General features: G+C 31.9%; 3 protein-coding genes and 1 non-coding gene across 4 annotated transcripts; 2 read left to right on the forward strand and 2 right to left on the reverse strand.

Annotated features, from left to right (window-relative positions):
• Window positions 3,743-6,013, forward strand: LOC104758531. Its single transcript, XM_010481413.2, has 9 exons — window positions 3,743-3,990; window positions 4,156-4,232; window positions 4,362-4,590; window positions 4,694-4,848; window positions 4,938-4,983; window positions 5,073-5,164; window positions 5,258-5,354; window positions 5,464-5,520; window positions 5,616-6,013. The coding sequence occupies exons 1-9, from the start codon at window positions 3,838-3,840 to the stop codon at window positions 5,682-5,684; spliced, it is 975 nt and encodes a 324-aa protein (XP_010479715.1). The 5' UTR covers window positions 3,743-3,837; the 3' UTR covers window positions 5,685-6,013.
• On the reverse strand, window positions 10,948-14,567 carry LOC104758532 (zinc phosphodiesterase ELAC protein 2-like). The gene is made up of 9 exons (XM_010481414.2): window positions 14,233-14,567; window positions 14,010-14,144; window positions 13,863-13,917; window positions 13,728-13,771; window positions 13,016-13,641; window positions 12,781-12,928; window positions 12,647-12,697; window positions 11,584-12,555; window positions 10,948-11,510 (listed from the first exon to the last, which is right to left on the reverse strand). The coding sequence occupies exons 1-9, from the start codon at window positions 14,554-14,556 to the stop codon at window positions 11,190-11,192; spliced, it is 2,676 nt and encodes an 891-aa protein (XP_010479716.1). The 5' UTR covers window positions 14,557-14,567; the 3' UTR covers window positions 10,948-11,189.
• Window positions 14,682-14,755, forward strand: TRNAN-GUU. Its single transcript has one exon. It is a non-coding gene; the product is annotated as a tRNA-Asn (tRNA).
• Window positions 14,842-16,701, reverse strand: LOC104758533 (aquaporin TIP2-1-like). Its single transcript, XM_010481416.1, has 3 exons — window positions 16,462-16,701; window positions 15,775-16,025; window positions 14,842-15,390 (listed from the first exon to the last, which is right to left on the reverse strand). Exons 1-3 carry the CDS (start codon window positions 16,586-16,588, stop codon window positions 14,998-15,000), a joined length of 771 nt encoding a protein of 256 aa, XP_010479718.1. The 5' UTR covers window positions 16,589-16,701; the 3' UTR covers window positions 14,842-14,997.

Raw genomic sequence — 20,799 nt, forward strand, 5'->3', positions numbered from 1 at the left:
TTTTTTTTTTTTTTTTGCACACTCTCAAATCCTTTTTTTTTAGTTTTGTCAACTCTATTACTATTATTCTTACATTTTTCCATATAATGTCTGTAAAAGAATGGTATTAGCATATTATATACTCTTGAATTGAATTGGTCATCATGATAAATTCATTGTGTCTTTTCGAGTGGTTTCAAGTTACTTTTTCAATTACCAAAATATTTTCACTGTATTCGTTAGTATAGACAAAAAATAATAATCAGGCGGAAGTGATTGTGTAAAAATAACCTTTGGACCGGTAAACTTTAAGTCAGGCCTAAACTTAAGCCCAGTCCATCATCTATATCACACGGCTAGTGCAATTATGCAAATGTGAGTTTTAATGTACAGTACTTGTTTCATTTAGGAACCTTTAAAAGATCACTGATTTTTTAATTTGTCCATTGATCTGTATTTTTTTTTTTTTTTCAACATCAACTTTTCATTAACCAAAATTATACAATCAAATCAAAGGCACATTACATTCACCTCTATAAACTTGGACCAAATGCAATGGTTGATCAAGTACAACCCTGGAACACTAGGCGGATCCAACGCTACCTAATCGAGAACCATTGCATTTTTTAGCCACAATGAGATAGATAACACTCTACAACTCAGAGTGAAATCATCTCTTAGACTACCTAAATTTACCCTATAATACGAAAACAACTACTAACACAGAGAATACCAAAATCCATACTAAAGATCAAATAAATTCCAAGCTATTAGAACCTTGTGATCGGCGTGTAGGACTTGTCCAAATAGCATCGACACCAAGAGGCGCAACATTAGAAAGATTTGGTTTCTCCGGCTTTCATTGTTCCGATCCTAAGCCAAAAACAGACAATACATCTCACTGACCCGGCCAAGAGACGCAAAACAAGACCCACATGAACCGTCGCATCTCCGAACAACCACTCAATGACCAGAATGCTAATCACCTAAAGATAAGAGTTTCGAACACATATTAGCATAGCTTCACCTCACGATGCATTTCTGGATTAGCCATCATAGCATCTGCATTGTTGTCTCACTTTTTAGCCGGACTGAAACCAACGAAGTTGAGGAGGCTCACATGAACGTCAGCTTTGAGGATAACCTCAAATCTCGGCAAGAGAGTAGGAGAAGCAGGAGGGCGTGACTCACGAACCCAGATCCGACGCCTGAATCTTCAAAGAAGGCTGTCCGGAGCAGCTTCGAACCACCACCAGTCTCCCTCCATATCCTCCGCCACCACACCATAACGACGCAACAGAGGAGCGACTCCTAGCACTACCGGAGAGGAAGAGATTGAGACCTTTCACCCTACTACTACAAAAGAAAATAAAAGAATGAAGAAAAGCGGAGCCCTCTCACACCGCTGGCAAAGCCTCAGGCGGCGGAGAGGCAGACGGAACAAAACAGCGGCGCTGTAGATCTAGGGTTTTGAGGGAGAGGAAGCAAAAGTTAAATTTTTGGTATCTGAGGAATCTAAGTAAAGAAAATAGTCATTTTCAACAAGCTTTTTGTTGATCTGTATTTGAAAAATCCAATGTTGATGTCGTTTACAAAAATATTTTTTTCTTTGCAAGAGATAGAGATAACTCTCTTAGTTAGAGGTGATTCCTACTGTTCATGCAATTGCCAATCAGTGAAGCAATCTTGGTGGTAAGAGAGAGTTTGAAACGTGCGATATGATCTTGAAACATGTTGTCCAATGAATGCTAATCGGATGCACATCATGTATGTATGTACCAGGTTGTCGGTAGATAAAATTTGCTCCCTTTCTTGAAAAACCAATACTTTCAAGAACTGAATGGTGATTGTATAATAATAGCTGAAAAATCATTAGATCAAACACAGAAGACAAGCATTAAGAGAGCAACTCGAGAACAAAGACCAAAGATTCATGCCATCAAATAGTACAAGGACATAGTATAATCTGCCCGCTACTGCGGCCACCACCACGTCGTTATTGTGGTCAAAATGTGACGGTGTTGTTGTTGCCTCGCTCGCCGTTTGTAGTCAATGGTCTAAAAGTTGGTCGACTTGATGTTTAATTTGATGCTAGGTGTCTAGAGGTTAAGATTAGCTGAGATTAAACATCAAATGTTATTCTGGTCAAAATAACATTTGTTAACTGTACGTAGTATATAATTTTGGATAATGTTGAACTGCATTACAANCATTTTCAACAAGCTTTTTGTTGATCTGTATTTGAAAAATCCAATGTTGATGTCGTTTACAAAAATATTTTTTTCTTTGCAAGAGATAGAGATAACTCTCTTAGTTAGAGGTGATTCCTACTGTTCATGCAATTGCCAATCAGTGAAGCAATCTTGGTGGTAAGAGAGAGTTTGAAACGTGCGATATGATCTTGAAACATGTTGTCCAATGAATGCTAATCGGATGCACATCATGTATGTATGTACCAGGTTGTCGGTAGATAAAATTTGCTCCCTTTCTTGAAAAACCAATACTTTCAAGAACTGAATGGTGATTGTATAATAATAGCTGAAAAATCATTAGATCAAACACAGAAGACAAGCATTAAGAGAGCAACTCGAGAACAAAGACCAAAGATTCATGCCATCAAATAGTACAAGGACATAGTATAATCTGCCCGCTACTGCGGCCACCACCACGTCGTTATTGTGGTCAAAATGTGACGGTGTTGTTGTTGCCTCGCTCGCCGTTTGAAGTCAATGGTCTAAAAGTTGGTCGACTTGATGTTTAATTTGATGCTAGGTGTCTAGAGGTTAAGATTAGCTGAGATTAAACATCAAATGTTATTCTGGTCAAAATAACATTTGTTAACTGTACGTAGTATATAATTTTGGATAATGTTGAACTGCATTACAAATAAATAGTAAGTATTTCCTTATAAAACAGTGACATGTTTGCATCTGCCCCTACATGAAAATCTTTCTCTCTACCCGTTATGATTATTATTTTATAAGTACTTGTCCAAATTATATCATCAACCTGCTATATTTTATTTAAAATACAAAAGAAGTTGATGTTTTGACTTGATGTTGTTTTGTAGTGTCTTCCACGTTCCAAATAAGCATCTGATTTAAGTGGTAAACTGCACCACGAAATCAACGAACTACACATACAAACATACATACATAATAAAATATTAAAATTTAAAAAAAAAAAAAAAAAAAAAAAAATTTAAAAATATTAAAATTAAGAGAAAGTCACAACGACCAACAAAAATTTACATTAAAAAAATGGTATTGGTGATCAAAACTCAACGACAAAAAGGAGATAGAGAGAGAGTGGGTTAGTTGAATGGCCATTTTGTTCGCATGTCTTGCTCTCTCCTCTCCCTCTTCTCCACCTTCTTTTTATGCTCTCCTTTTTTTCCGACGACTCAAACAATAAACTATATAATTGTTATGATTTTTGTGTTCTAACTCTATATATGTAAAAATTTATTATTCTACTTATAACTATACAATTGACTAAAATAATTTTAGTTTATGATTTAATATTTATTAAATATAATTTAGTGTTACAAACATGTATTAGCAAAATTATTAAAAACAGAAAAAAAAACTTGATACAGATTTAATTTAATTAATTACATGAAATGGAAACTAATGTAGTACAATTAGTTGGAGATATTAGTGGAATTGATCTAACGGCAGTTAAGTCTTTAATTTAATTGGTTTATCCAAAAAAGTAAAACACACAAAATTATAATTAGTGCAAAAAGACAAGTGTCAAATATTAAAGAGATTCATATATAGAATTAGAAACCCCAACAGAATTGTTAAGCTTCCAAAAAAATATACAGTATATATCAAAAAAATTTCTCGCAGATTGATGATTAAGGTTTCAATGGAAGAATCTCAGGGCATCAATGGCGTCGATGATTCATATCGTCATCTCCCAGTTCTCTACTTAACTTTTCTATCGATCTGGTCTCTCTCTGCTTGTTCTTGGACGGTTAACACTTTCAAAAATCGACACTTTCAGGTCAATTCTAATCTCTTAATTTTTGATAAAGCTTCGATTTTGATGAAACTTATCCTCAAATTCCAAATTTTTCTCAATTCAATCAGTTTCTTTTACAGAATGGTACTTTGTTGTAACCATGAAACACAATTTGAGTTTTGATTATGTGTTTTTGTTTTAGAGCAGACGAATAGTTTACAATGGACTCTTGCTTCAGTTCCATTAATCAAAGCCTTACAGCTCACTCTATCTTTCCTCTTTTGGTAAGTCCTCTTTGTGATTGCCCTTAATGTTCCTTTAGCAAATTGAGATACTTTTTTCTCTTTAGTACTCTTTTTTTTTTATTGAAAGATTGTATTCAAAGTGATGAATCCTGTTTTTTTGGTGTGCAGGCATTCATGTTTTCACCATCACATTTGCTCTCTTTGGATGTCTTTTGGTGTCTATGTGACCGGTGTTCTGTTTCAGACAGCTTCGTTTGTGTCTTTTTTACTCATCTCTCATGGTTATTGCATCACTTGTGAACGGCTCTCATTGACTGAACGTAGAACCACAGCTTCACTTGGTTGTGTCTTTTACTTGACTCTTGTTGGATACAGAGCTTCTGTTCCTTATTTTTCTGTGAGTGTTTTTACATTCTTATCTACTCATTTGAAGCTACTGTTTTTACCCTACTTACAAGATGATGATGATGAACCAATCTTTTTTTTTTCACTTTCTCCAGGTGCTTCTGATACTTAACTACATTATCTCATTCTATGTTATTTTTCACCACATCTCGCAAAACTTATCGGTGTTACGAGAACAGCTGAGTTTCATTGAGGATGAGAATGTTCAAGCTATGCATGACGCTGTGTATGCTAAATATATCATGTTCAAGTACGTTTTGCCATTAACCCTCAGATTTGTGGTAGATGGAAGTAGATTGCTGGCTAAGAGTTTAATATCTTTCCTTTTTATGGTTTCAGAAAATTCCAAGGAGCTATGCAGATTGTAGCCATGGCAGAAACTGTGGTATGAGCATATCTTTCTTTTATATTCACATCATGTTTGATTTGCTGCTTCATTGTTTATACTCACACACTAACCTTGACGTTTGGCAGATCTATATGAATATGGATAACTCCTCGCAGAACTATTGGCTCCGGCTGCTAATTCGAGAATGGGCTCAGTTCTGCATTTTTCTCTATATTGGGTAAGTTATGATCCCACTTTTCAACTTCGCAAGTGCATTTATGCTCTCACTTTGGTCAAGAACTAATGAAGTTCCAAACTATACATTTGGCAGTTGGACTTTCAGGTCACAGGACATGGCACCTCGCTTCTCAGTAATGCCTACACTAAAACCCAAAGAGAATACAATGATTCCTCCTATTTATAGCATGGTAAGTAACACAATGTAAACTCGTTTTTGCCTTATCTGGTTTTGCTAATATGTTTTGGTTGCAGTAATGTTCTACTTATGCTAATAATCTATATAACTAAAAATTTCAGGAAATGGACGCAAAATCATTCAAAGAATTCAGAAGTCAGGAATGGAACATCGGAGTGGTAAGTCATTTCATTTTATGCTCTCTTGTTCCATTGGGATGATCAAGCAAGAGTTATATATGTAACTCGTTCTACGATTGAATCTCTGTTTGCAGCCAATGCCATATTCAAACTACGAAAAGCAAAAAGATTCAGTTCTAGTGATAATTCAGCATCCTCGATAGCATTCAGAGAAAAGCAAAAGAGACAATGTTTCCTCTCTTAATCTTCCTAAAAAGAGTGAAGGATAACCAAAAATGACTAGAAGTTTCTCTCTGATGATTAAGACAAGATGCTTCCTCAGCAACTACCTTTCTCTCCGTCCTTTTACAGTTGTTAGTTTTGTTTCTCTCTTTTGGGTTTTGGGGGGGTTTCTTATCTTATAGAGAAATAAAAGTCGATTTTATTGTATAGATGCAAAAGTTAGTCCTACTATAATATGCTTTAAATGAAAATGTAAACACAAATGTTCATCTTTTTCTTCAGAAAATGAAACAAATGAAACACTTAGAGAGACCAAGTAGCAACTCTACGTCTCTACATTTGTCTGAATCCTTTTAAGAAAAAAATATATCTCTTCTCCACACACTCTACAAATCCATCCCTAAAACAATAATGCATATTGGATTGGATAACGAATAATGGCATAATTTTTGGTGACTAGGTAAAAGTCTTTCAATCACTTTCCTGGTGACTAGGTATATTTTGGTGACTAATTGTAAAATCTAAACCATAATTTTTTTTTATAAATCTAAACCGATATATAATCTTATTTAATTGTAAAATATAAACTTTAAATTCTTCTTAATTAACTCAAACTGACATAAAACATCATTTAGTTGTAAAATCTAAACATTATGCTGTCATTTATAAACTTAAATCGGTATATTAAATTTTAACATTTTTCTATTGATAAATATTAAATTTTTATTTTATACGTTTTTATTAGATGGCAGATTCTGACTGTAGAAAAAGGCTTACCTTCAGAGATAAAACCCAAAAAAAAAATCATTCTCATTACATTACATCGACGCTTAGCCAATTTTACGTGGTTATTCCATGAAAAAGTTTGTCATAGATTTATAAGTGATTAATTTATCGTTAGGTAGCCACGAAATAACCACTTCTTCATTTTATTTTATTTTGTGGCTAATTTGTGTCAATAAAGTGGCTATCCGATCTTATTTAACGTATATTTGTTTGGGAGAAAAACTAGAATAACCCAAACTAAAAGGTTAATTATAAAAGTAACTCATAAAATATGAGGGTTAGATTAGTTATTTTTCTTTGTCTAAAATACCCTTTTTTGCTTTGTTAGGAAAAAATAAAATCAAATTTTTTTAAGAAAATCAAACTATTTTCAAAAGTCTGCCGTATTAGTTGTGACAGATTTATTTGTGTATGACAGATTTGTTTTTGCACAACCGATTTACTTTTGTGTGACAGACTTTTTATGACAGACTTATTTTGAACCACAGATTTTTAACTACAGTTATGACAGATTTATAATTGATAACAGATTTATTTTTCACGGCAGACTTATTTATAAAGACACCATAGACTTTCACAATATATGACAGATTTGATATAATGTCTGGCAGATTTATTTTCTACAGTTATTTCAGATTTATTTTCTTGATTAAAAATCTGTCGTAATATGACAGATTTTATTACAGAAAAATAATTATTAGGTTGACCTCTAATGATAACAGATTTGTTTTAAGTTACGACAGATTTTTTAATTTAACCAAAAATCTGTCGTTTGATAACAGATTTATAACGTTTATTAAAAATTGTTAAATTGACCTATGTGAATATCATATGTTATAGCAGATTTGTTTATGTTATGACAGTTTTTTTTGTTTGATTCAAAAAATCTGGTATTTGATAACAGATTTATTAGATGTCAAATGTAAATATAATGATAACAAATTTGTTTTAAGTGATATTTTTTTCACTCATATTTTTCTTGATTATATTTTTTATAAATCATATTATGAATGGTATTTTTAAACTCATATATTTAAAGCATATTTTATACATTAAAACTTAACATCATATTTTTATATATTATATTATATTTTCATAAATATTATTTTAATATTTTGATGTACTTTATTTTTTAGTTATAATTTCATACATATATTTTAACTTATTAAACTATATAATCTTAAACTTCATATTTTTAAATCATATCTTTATACATAATATTTTTGTAAACAATTTTCTAAATATTATTTGTATACATTATATTTTAAATCATATTTTATTTTTATAAATTATATTTAAAAAATAAACATCATATTTTTAATATTTATTTTTTTCATTAATCGTATTTTTAAATCAAAACATTTAATACTAGTATTATTTTTTTAATTTTTCGTTTTTCTAAAAAATAAAAAAAAACAAATTCTGAGTTTTTAGTCTTTTTACCTAAAATTTGTGTCATTCTAGTTATTGGATAGGATGAAGTGTTAATCTAGCAATTAATTGCTAAATTGGTGTCAAACTGGTATATTTTCACTATTTGTTTTCATAAAAATATTGGTTTTTTTTCCTTTGACCAAAAAAGGATATTGGTTTTTCTTACACACAGAGTATTGTGTGCATCGTTGCCAAAAAAAAAAAGTATTGTTGTGTGCATCAATATTCAACATTATAATGTACTTACATGAATTTAATCATATTAAATATAATTCATCTTTTTCTATTAGGAATTTTATATTGTTAGATCAAGGAATAAAAGAAATTCAATTTAAATTTTAAGACACATAATTTTAGATTTGGATAAGGAAGGGTGTTATGTTTGTCCCACATCGGTCAAACAATATAATAGGATCGACACATGTCTAGTATAAATAAGTAATTTTTGCGACTCTCCAATATTCGGGTGAAAAAGCAAACATAAAAAATAATAATAATGAGTTTCGTCGGACATCAGTAAGTCAACCCAAATGGTTTCTGGAACATATACACCGCCGATGCTGGCGAAGTTTGCCGGCGCACCTACACAAACTCCTACACCGTCCATGCTGGCGAAGTTTACCGACGCACCTACACCAACACCTACACCGCTGATGCTGGCTAAGTTTGTCGATGCACATACTTCGCTCTCTCCGAAGTTTGCCGATGCACGGATATCCTTGTCTCTTTGGTGTTTATGTTTTAATAATTTAAAAACACTTCTTATATACATATCTCTAGTAATATAGTTCCATTTCCTTACTGCGTTAGGTAAATATTTCTTTTTGTTTTTGAAATAGAATTTTTTTTATATATAATTACATAATATATACAACATCAAATACATTATATATATGATATATGTTACTACATTATATTCAAAAGTCAAATATATCTATGTGAGGTATAAATTCTGCCTTCATTAGTTATAAATACATAATCTATTAACTAAATGTTTTTATTTTTGTTAAACTATTTAAATGTATTCAAAATATTCAGATTAACTTAACACATGTCAAAATCTTAGATTGATATTTTGGCACTTGTCATATAATAAGATGTTTGAGTTTTTTTGGTACAATTTTAGTTTCATTGTCTCGTCAACTTTATGTTTCCATTTTCCATTGTTGTGGTATTTTTGTATTAGTTAAATATTTTAGCAATCAAATCTAAAAGTGCTATTTAAATAACATAAAATATGAACATTGTGATACTAGTTTTAATATTGTGGAAAAAGTAATAGGAAATATCAAAAGATTTTAAACCTACCAAAGCATATATAAATGCAATTTTCATCACTATCTATTCATTCAAAGAATTCCAAAAGAGGTTCACAATTAATCCAAGATTATGGGAGCATAGTCCCATGACATAGATTTGGATTAATTAGGCTAAATCTAACACAATTCAAAATCCTTTGTGGCAAAACATTCAAATAATGTTCGAGCAACCATTTATTGTATGCCGTTTTCAAGTTCCCTTCATAAAAAGTTATGATAATATATGTTTTAAAAATCATGTATTATTTAAAAATATTAATTAATAATAATTAGGAATATTTGTTGGTCCATTGAATATATCATGCATTTGGATTTGAAATAATATTTTTGATTTGAATATTTTTGTTTTTATACTTTCACATCAAATTCATTAAAAAAATTGAAATCCAACAATAAATCACTAAACAAATACTATTTGATTTTCAGCCGTACTTAGAAATCAATAATTGAGGACTTTTCAATAAATAACATAATTCATGATGACTATAAAATCCAAATATACACGTTTCAATAAAGACTTTAAAATCAAATATCAAATAAGTGAGTAATACATAATTTTAATAAAGACTTTAAAATCGAATATCAAATAACGCATGGTTTTGTCTTAAATTTCTAAATCAATCAAAATTCATGAACCAATAAACCCCAAATGATTATATCCTCGATTCGTTTGGGTTCCAAGATCTCAATTAATTGGTTAGAAGTTAAGTCTTTCTCAATATTGGCACAACAGCACCTAACAAAAATTAAATTATTAGTTACAGGTATGTAGTTAGCAATGCACACAAATTATATAGATACTAGATTTTAACCCGCGTTACGCCGCGTGCATATAATTTTATTATTATTTACATTTTATATTATATTTGTTTGTTAAATATTAGATTTTTTGCAAACAGAGGAATAACTAAATTTTTCGAACGTTTGTGTGGCTAAATGTTTATATTAATTTTTTAAACCGCAATATACTTCATGACCATTTGTTTGTTATATTTAGTTGTTTTGTTTAGTACTTGAGTATTTATTTTGATTTTTAATTATTATAAAAAAATAAGGGATCTAAATATATAATAATTCATTTATACGCTATGATTAAGTCACATTTTTACTAATGATTTAATTATTTTACACAATTATAGTTAAATCAACTTAATTTTCTATGTCAAATATTCTAATATTAATAGTGGTGAAAAATAAAATAAAATAAGAATTTAACCCGTGTTAGCATAAATCTAATGATATTTTATTAATTTCAACATGTCCTTCTTATAACTCATATACTATATAACCATATTAAATAATATTTTAAACTTTTTTAGTTTTACATATTCGTAATATTTTTAAAATTTATTAAGTTTATATATATTAATTATAATATTTAAATAAATGTGAATCGAAGTTCTTCTACAAAATAGAAATCAAATTGTTGTTTTCTTTGTTTGCAAAAGATTCAGAGATATAATATCTTCAATACACAATAGAAGGTGTTGTTAAATATATCATAGTTTCTGTTTCCATATTGATTTTGCTGTAATATTTTCTAGTTAGAATGAAATGAAAAATATTTAGGAAACAAAATCTGAAGTAGTGCTATTTTTAGAAATTTTTTAGGGATTAACTTTGTAAATAAGTGCAAATAAAAGGGTAGAATCCAAAATGTACTTAAAAATATATATATAAATTAAAATTAAAAGTTGTAGAGAAATAATATTGAAACTAGTCGTGCATATGAGAAAAACAATTGCTAAGTTGCAGTTAATATGTCAAAATTCAAAACTGTGAGCCTAAATTTCAACAAAATGTCAGAACATTTCTCTCTCTCTCTCTCTTTGCTTTCCTTCCAACCACAAAACAGCACTGTCCTAAATTAAGACTCTTACTCCTATAAAACTAGAAATAGAGAACAAACGAGCAAGAAACAACCTAATTGCATTCTTTGATGGGTCATCACAAAGCTTCTTCCTTTAAGTCATCCATAGCGACATCATCTTCATCTTCAGCCATCTCATCTCTGAAGAGAGTTTTGAAATACGGTAAAACCTTAGGGAGCACTTGCAAATCCGCCATGTTTATACTCATCAGATCAAAGGCAATGCAGGTATTATGCATATGCGACTCATCAATCACTGGAATCTTTGGATATCTCTGGCTAAAATGCGTTAGCACAATCCTGTACACACCCGCTGAAGATCCCATATCGATGGCTTCTTTAGTGGTGCTGTGATTCTTCGCCAAAGCTTCTTCTATCAATGCATCTTCAAACGTCGCCTGTCAAAAAAACAATCAGTTTCTAAATGTCGAAGTCTCACTCATAGAATGAGTTACAAAAAAATATATTTACCTCATGTATAAGAACAGTTGCATCTCGTGATGCTTCAACGATCTCGGGACAAGGTCTAGTGTCGCCTGAATAAACCATTTTCCAACCTGGGATTTGTTCTCCAATGCTGTTTACTCTTTCAGCTGCTTTTATAACGACACCGAAGGCTTGAGGACAATGTACAACAGGGAAACTAATCAAATCCTCCAAACCGGTTTCGCTAAGAACCTTCTTCAGATTCTTTAAACAAAGCAAAACCGAAGAATCATCTGTCGGGATATCAGATCTTTTGAAGACACTCTGCATGGGACTTCCTTCACTAAACAAAGAACCCTTTGCATCACCGCCACTTTCCAAAGAAGCCCAAGAAGTTGCTGTTGTGCTTCTACAATCAAGAAACTCCATATCTAAATCCTCAAGTCTTTGATATGCATCAAGAAAGCGTTTAAGTGGCCTCGGTCCAACTACAATCACTGGCTCATGAGTCACTCCTTTCAAAAGCTTGCTTCTAAGAGCTAATATTCTCGCAAGACCCGCATGGTGATCAGCGTGGATATGAGAGATCCATATACATCTCAGTTTTCTAACCGCCTCGTCTGCACCGTCCAAACCATATCTTCTTTTAAGCTGCCCCAAGGTTCCTTCCCCACAATCTAGGAGAAGACTACCTCTAGAGAATAAATCAATATATATTGCACTGACGTTTCGGTATTTTGAAGGCTGAGATGAACCAGTGCCTAGTAGAACAAACTCCATGTCATCTCGTCTAATGTCTTCAAGACAGCTAGGAAGAACAGTGTTACTCTCAGTCAGCCATAGCTTTTCGATGATCGTCTTGTTGTGCTGTTTATTCCAGAACTGCTTGATTTCTTCACTTTTATCTTTAATCTCCGGAATGTCAGAAAGCAGCTCATCCACTACTTCTGAGGATGTCAACTGAGCAGGGATAAAAGATCTGTCCATCCCACTGATAGCAAGGGGACGCAGATTGAACTGCTCACAATATACAGAGAAAGTTAACAGATGAGGAGATTTAAAAGATAAAGATAGATTCAGTTTGGAAAGTGTTGGAGCGTGTGAATACCTTGAGGAGATTTTCAGCAGTAATGCTTTCAGCAAGATTTGAACTTGAGCACTGTAAGAATATGCAACTTTACTTAATCAAATTTGACAAATCAATGTTATAACAACTTAACATGAGAAAAGCAATTAGCAAACCTCGTTCGAATGAGTGGGATCTATGATCGAGTTATCAGCAAGTTGAGAGGGCCAAAATCCAGGAGCAGGAAAGAACTGAGGGCATAGATAGTTAAGTCTGGCAGCGATTCTTGAACTTGCTTTCAGAATTGGGAAAGCCATATTCTTCCTGGATAATATACACCAAACGAAACATAAGCACCAAGCAAATTACTTAATTTTGACTAGAAACAACTATAAGAAGAGGGGAGCAAACCTCTGATGGCCAGCAAGAATGTGTTGAGTGGAATGAAACTTCTTCATCCAGCTTTGGTAAGTAGGACTACTTGTCACAGAAGATGGGCTTAAATGTATAATACAATTTACAAACTTTGCTCCATTGGTTTGATCATCAGGACACGAATAATAACTCTCCAAAGAGTTCACTGCAAACAGTGCTGCGGCGTGCGACTCTGTTGGACAGTCCACAAGGAGAACAATGGGACCAGGAAGTGAAGGTCCCATAACATCACTTGGATAAACCGTAATATCTCTTTCATCTGACTTCACTGATTGTCCAGACTGAAGCTTACTATATTTTGGACCAGGCCTAACACCAAAAACCTTCTTGGCCTTCTCTAAGTCAAATTTTCCCAATATTTCAGGTAATTCACATACATATACAACTGAGAGCTCGTCAGATTTGTTGCCAGAGTCTTCCTCAGAGTGACACGGTTTTAAGACAATGGCGGATATTTTAACAATTTCGTCGTTCACAAGAACAATAGGATCAGGTGTACTCGAAGGACCAAAACTCCGTGTATGAACCATAGCCGCCCGTGGAATAAACGACTTCATTGCATCAACTAAATAATTAAGATCAGAAGGACCCCATACATTCACCTTTGTAACCAAAAAAAAAAACCAATACTTTCAGCAATTTCAAACACAACAAGAAACACAAAAAACATAATGTCAAGAACACTCACCGAAAGACCTTCTTCACCAATACCAGCAAGAGTTAGTAAAAGACCTATCACATCAAAACAAGAAATAACTTAAGCATCACCATAAAACCTAAAAGCTCAAGCAACAAAAGACAGAACTCGAATGCTGAAACAAACCTGGAAGTCCTCCTGCTGTCTCTGAGCAGACACGAGACAAAAATACATGATCAATCTGTAACAGATTCAGCAAATCATCAAATTTCAAACCCCACCTCATCAAACACACACACATACAGAAACAGAGGAGGATTCAATGATACTAACCTTTGATAGTTTAATCTTATGTTCTGTACAGAAACGTTGCAATCCCTCTCCAGCATTAAAGATGAATCTTTGCTTGTCAAAGAAGAGTAACACAGATGATGATGTATCCTGAGTATCCATTCCCGTTCCAAGTATCTAAATTGATCAAATTTCAAACAGGATTAAAAATCCAAAATTGGAAAAACGAAGAAGTTCTATATGATACATATATATATAAACAAACCTGTGCGTAAGCAATGGTATTTGTGGGATTAAGCTTTTGGCTTTTGCGTTCAAGATTTCTTTTTTTCTTATCGGTTTTGTCAATTCCTTCAGCTCTTCGCTTATTGAACACGAACGAATTAGAAGACTTGGAACCGTTATGATTAGCTTCGTGATTCTCCATTGAAGACGAGGAAGAAGAGGAGAAGAGGGTGGAGAGAGAGAAGGATCGTGGAGAAAAGGGTCTGAGAGAAAGAGGAAAAGGACAAGACTTTATAGAAGAAGAAGAAGAGAGGAGAAGAAGAAGGCGTAGGTTTTTGGGTAAATAGGGCATTGAGTTTATCATCTCTCTCTCTCTCTCTGGAGAAAAAACTCGAAGTTTTCCTCTTTCGCCCAGAAGGGTTTTAGCAGCCAAGTCAAAAGAAGATGACTTTCGTATATTAACTTGTTGATTGATTACATAAACAAAAAGCTGGAGTAGCTCAGTTGGTTAGAGCGTGTGGCTGTTAACCACAAGGTCAGAGGTTCGACCCCTCTCTCTAGCGATATTTTAATTTTTTTTTTTTTTTTTTTTTTTTTGNTATAACGACCGATGGCTCCTCTGAAGTAATTTTATTTTGAAATTAGTGAATGTTTAATGTTTTTTTGTTTATATGGTGGAAGACCCGAAAAAAAAAAACATGCAATCACATTGTAAACCAAACTCAAACAAGCAAAAGGTTGAAAAACAAGAATACCAAACTAAAAAGTAGAAAGAAACACACGCTCACTCATAAGCAAAGATTATTTAAGCAGAGGAAATAAGAGGAACACGTTCGGACTCGGTAGGTTCAGGCTTGGTCTCGGTGATAAAAGCGGTGGAGTAGATAACTCCAGCAAGTCCGCCACCAACAAGTGGACCGACCCAATAAACCCAATGTCCTGAAAAATCTCCAGCGGCGAGAGCTGGTCCAAAGGAACGAGCAGGGTTCATGGAACCGCCAGAGAACGGACCGGCTGCAAGAATGTTAGCACCAACGATGAGTCCGATGGCTAGAGGAGCGATGGTTCCGAGAGTGCCATTGTTGGAGTCAACGGCTGTGGCGTAAACGGTGTAGACCAATGCGAATGTAATAATGATCTCCATCACTACTCCTTGTGTTGATCCTACTCCAGCCGCAACGCTGTGGATTGGAATCGCCTGCGTTTTAAAGTTTTGTTGCGTTTTTTTAATAAAAATAAGAACATTTTCTTTTTGAAACAACTCAGTTCATAGCTTTTCATTATGGCATTATGAACGGAAAAGAAAAAAAAAATACGACACTTTAAATAATATATTCAAATACGAAGTTATTGTAGTTAAAAAAAAAAACTAATATAAGAAGTTGGTGAGTGTCGAAAATATGAACCACTTTGTAACTAATTATTTTCACAAATTATAAGTTTATAACTTTATCAAATAAATTGAGGTTATTCTATTGAGAAAACATATCATTTTCCGTAATGAATGCTCTATATTATTTATAATTAAAACTGAAAAACATAAAGATATTAATCCAGTTATTGTGAGTATATTAGACCATACCAAACCACCGGTGACAAATTTGAGAAGGAAGCAAGCAATGGTGGAGCCGAGAAGCTGAGCAATCCAGTAGAAAACTCCGGTGATGACTGTGACTTTTCCACCGACGACAAGGCCAAATGTCACGGCTGGGTTAACATGGCCACCAGAATGGTTAGCTGCGATCGAAACCGCCACAAAGAGAGCAAAACCGTGGCAAATCGCAATCGCCACTAGTCCGGATGCATCAAGAGCCGCGTTCTCTGTTAGCTTTCCTGTATTTTACAAACAATATTGACATTCGGTAAGTAATTATCCAATTTTATCAAATTAGGAGACTAGATCAAAATTTCTACGGAAAAAAATGGTAGTAATAGTTTGATAGAATCGGTGTAACAGTTGAAAAGAATGTTACCAATATAACTAGATAAAAGTAAGTTTCGATTCTATTTGGTTGGTCAACGTTAGATTCCCTAGCCCTCTATGTTGTAACTGGTTAAGTAGTGGCCCATGATTAAATATATTTGATTATAACGATCGATCTATAATTACAGAAAAAAAAAAAACTACCAGGCCATATAGTTAGTTATCAATAAATAAGTTTCAATCCTATTTGGTTAGTAACAATCGATCTTATATGATCGAGCGAAATGAGCGAATTCGAAATGTATTAGGTTGCATATGGTGCAAACTGAGAGATAGAGAACGAACCAAAGGCAATGGCGGAACCAACGCCAGCGAAAACAAAGAGCAAAGTAGAGATGAACTCGGCTAGGTAAGCTTTTAAAGTGTTCAATTTAAAGGAGTCTTCAAAGGAACCAAAGTCAAGACCGGCCATTGTTGAATGCGAGAAGAACGTATAGAAGAAAGAAGCAGAATAATTTTTTTGGAAATTATAAAAACTAGTTTCCTCTTACTGAAGAATAAGATTAGTTGCCGATGCGAAACACACACAAGGACCCTTTGCATGTCCGACTCTATATATAAGAGCATATTCTTAATATATAATCCACAAATAATTAACTACCCCACTTTTAACAATATAAGTTTTGTAGTGCGCTGGACATGAGTTCTAATGATTGGTTTTTTTCCCTATTATATAATGTTTTACGTCATGGCCGGTTAACGAAATGTTGATGATAACGACATGAGTTATTGTAAAAAATAATATAAATCCATGATTAAAGTTTAGAGCCATTTATCAATTCACATAAATACGTGATGGTTATGTAATTTAGTAGCTTGGAATCAAGAATTCAATTTTTTCGATTAGGTGACCGCAATTAACATGATTGATCAATGATCATATGTTTTGGGAACACTAACTAATATTTTGGTTTGGTGGACCTAAAATATTAACGGAGAGGATAAGATACAAAGAGACGAAAAGAACGTATATACGGGGACAGAAATGAGAGGGATAGTGTGAGCTGTGACCAACGAGGAATAGGCCTGGATCTTAACGACCAATGATCTTCCATGTGATATATGGTGAGATTTTGAAGACACTTTGACTGATTTTGAAGAGCTCTTTTCCTTTTTTATGCAGATTTTTTTTTTTTTTTTTTTTTTGCGGATCATGTTAGTTCAAGATTTAACAAAATATGATGGTAATTTGGTTGACCAAACCATGTAATATTGTAAAATTTTTGTATTAATGCGTTATTGTTGTAGTTTTTTTGTTAGTAACATGCATTGAATATATCCTCAAATTTACCCTAAAACTATTCTCTCAAATTAAGAGATCACAATAGTATTTAGCGATCAAATTTACAGATACTCAAGATTCACACAATAGACTTAATAATCTTTTAATTATGTTAAACATAAATGTTGTAATTAAATTGCAAGATGAAAAAGAGAGAAAAAGAGAAGAGAAAATTCAGATGGATTAAACGCTAGGCCTAAGGAAATTCTAAGGAAATCATGGAAAATCAAATGAATCAATAAATCAGGATTCAATCAATTAAAAACAGATCTAGAACTCTAAACTCTATTGTAAAATAAATCAGTTCTCACTGCAAATATTATCTAAGTTTAAAACTCGAAAATTTAAATCTCTTTGTAAAATTCAAGCTGAAAACCAGCTTTGAAAACAAGTTTAGATTGTTCACAAAATCACTAATTCAAATCTCTTTACAAAAAAATAATTTTGCTCATCAAAGGTTTTATCAAGAAAATCAATTATATTCTCATATCAATTTATTTTTCTAGAGTATTAATTCTAGGTGATCAATCAAGAATTAATATGAAGACAATCAAAGATGAAGATCATAGAAGAATAATAATCCCAATAAATCGAAAGATCTAATAAACCAGAAAAACTCTATGAGAATCCATAAACCTAACAAGCAAATTACTCAGACAAAATCAATGAAAAGCAAAACATTTTCTGAATAAATTGCATAAGAAATTATAAGAAGAAGTGAAGGAGTTCTGAATCTTCTCTAAAGGAGTCTTGATTATTCTCTCCAAAAGCTCTCGAAAAATCTCTCAAGGTTTTGCAAAAATAAAACTTAGGTCTAAAACAATGACCTAAAAATCCTATTTATATTCCTAAAACACGTCCATGAACTAATGATGCAAATATGTAATGATACAAATATGGAAAACTTTGAGGCGGCTTCAAAACATTAGGAAAACTTTAGATTCGTTTTGTGGACACTGCATCGATCGACGCCATCACTTGCATCGGTCGAGGCATTCTTCTGAATTTGTCTTCTAATTTCACAGCTCAGCCTCAATGTTTGAATATGTTGCAAATCCTCCTATTTAGCTTCATTATGCTTTCATCTATGCTAAATCCTATAAAATCTGTAAAGAGTCATAAAAAACCTCAAAACACATCAAAAGACTCTAAAAGACTTCTTCTATCATGGTTAAAAACCACAAAACCATGATATATTAATACTTATTTAAACTCGGCTGATTGAACAACGACAATAACATAAATTATTATGTTAAATATCATTATTGGAAAATATTTTTCTTCATAAAAACAAAACAATATCTAAACATACATATGTATATATTTATGAAATGGACAGTGTATGGCTAGAATGGTCATTGACCCCTTTATAATAAAACTGAAGTACACAATATTTTTTGTAGACTATATAATTTTAATAAGATGGTTATAAATAGGTTATAGATTAATTGATAGATTAATTAGTTACAAGTTAAATAGTGGGTGCAACATTAATTTATTTTCAAAAATCTTTAAGAGAATATTCTAAAAAATCATTTGATATCATCTAATTTACCTTATTAATTTTCTTTATTAAATTATTCATCCATATTAAAATCTTTTGATATATAACTTAACGTATTAATTTGTTAATTATCATTATAGTTCACCTCTCATTTTTATATATGAGTCTATTTTGTGAAACAAATAAATTATCATATTATTTATTATAATTAAAAAATAGTTTTATTTCTGGATATACCATAAGTTGAATTTTTAAAAACAAATATAAATTGTTCAATCTAGAAAATATTCAAGCTTTAGTAACATTATTCTTTAAAAATAATATCAATTGAATTAAAATAATTTACTGAGTAATGGGTCAAAATTTAAAATATTTTTAAAATATTGAAACTTGATATAAAATTTAGAAACTATAAACACTCTAAATTGATTTGTTATAGCAATGTCAATAATATGTCACTATAATATGAAAGAATTTCAAAAAACCAAGTATATTAAAACAAAAAGTATAACAATATATTAAATTACTCATAATATAATAACTCGCTTTTTAAAAACCAAATTTACAAAATTATGTCTTATAATGACATTCAAGTCATGATGTAGAATATACATTGTTGAAATAACTTCACATACATAAACTGATACAACATATTAAAATATACAAAAATTTTGTATAAAATAAAATTTAACCAGTGTTATAGCACGACTACTTATCTAGAATCATTAATCATATAAAACTTACAAAATATGAGTATTTTTCAAGCCATCATATTTAGTATATGATTTTATTGCATAATGTTTTATCCAAAAAGACTTTTAAAAACAATCATATAAATTATATTTTATATAAAATTACAATATAAATAAAATGAATTTTAACTCGTGCTCTAGCACGGGTCTTAATCTAGTGTGTATATTATAGTACTTTCTAATTATTAAAACTAAATGGAAATGTGAATTTAGTGTTACGATCTAACTTATTTGATTAGTTAATGCAGCAGAAGTGTAGAACTTAATTAAACTTAAAAGTCAAACCTAAACTTAGTTTAGGCTTTACATAATGGGTTGAGATTAGGTGGCCGCTAAGTTGGAGGCGAGTTAAACAAATCTTGAAAATTTTATAATAAGTTTGATTTCGTTGTCTTGCCTTCATCCATGAACAAGAATATCTACCAATTAAGAGTTGTTGACTTTATATATTGTTTTCCTAGTTTTTACTCCAACATTTCGTTGTCTTGCCCTCAATGTAACAAGTTTTACATATTAAAATATTTACTGAATAATATACTTTTTTCAGTAAGGATGTATAATCTTTTCTTTTTTTCCAAAAATAGGCAGACGCAAAAGGTACAAAATTATTCTTAAAACTCACGAGAGAGGCTATTATGAGTGACCAACGTAGCGGTTGATGATATTCCATGCTAAGACAAACGAAAGGGATTAAGTTGAGGAGTAGTATGTAATATCTAATGTGATTTTCTTGATGAAAATTTAAAGAACTTTTGCTAACGAATGATCATATATACAAGATATAAATGAGCTTAAGCCACTATTATAGTGGCTCTGAGAAACAACCAAAATAAAACCCAAGGAGAGAGAGTGCTGAAGGATCCTCCGGCGAGAAGGAGATGAGAAGGTTGCGTAAGGTGCGATCGATGAGAATAGGTTTTAGAGATTTTCTTACTATTACAATATTTGATTAGCGTTTCAGCTTCCTAAACATTTTTTTTTAACCAAACCATGTTGTAAATTCAAACAACATAACATTAGATAAATCTTAGAAAACTTAAGTAAAGAAAAAAACAAATATGTCCTTGAGGCGAACATGTTTCGTC

The sequence above is a fragment of the Camelina sativa genome, chromosome 17, assembly GCF_000633955.1.
Source record: "Camelina sativa cultivar DH55 chromosome 17, Cs, whole genome shotgun sequence".
In the NCBI taxonomy this organism is placed as follows: domain Eukaryota; kingdom Viridiplantae; phylum Streptophyta; class Magnoliopsida; order Brassicales; family Brassicaceae; genus Camelina; species Camelina sativa.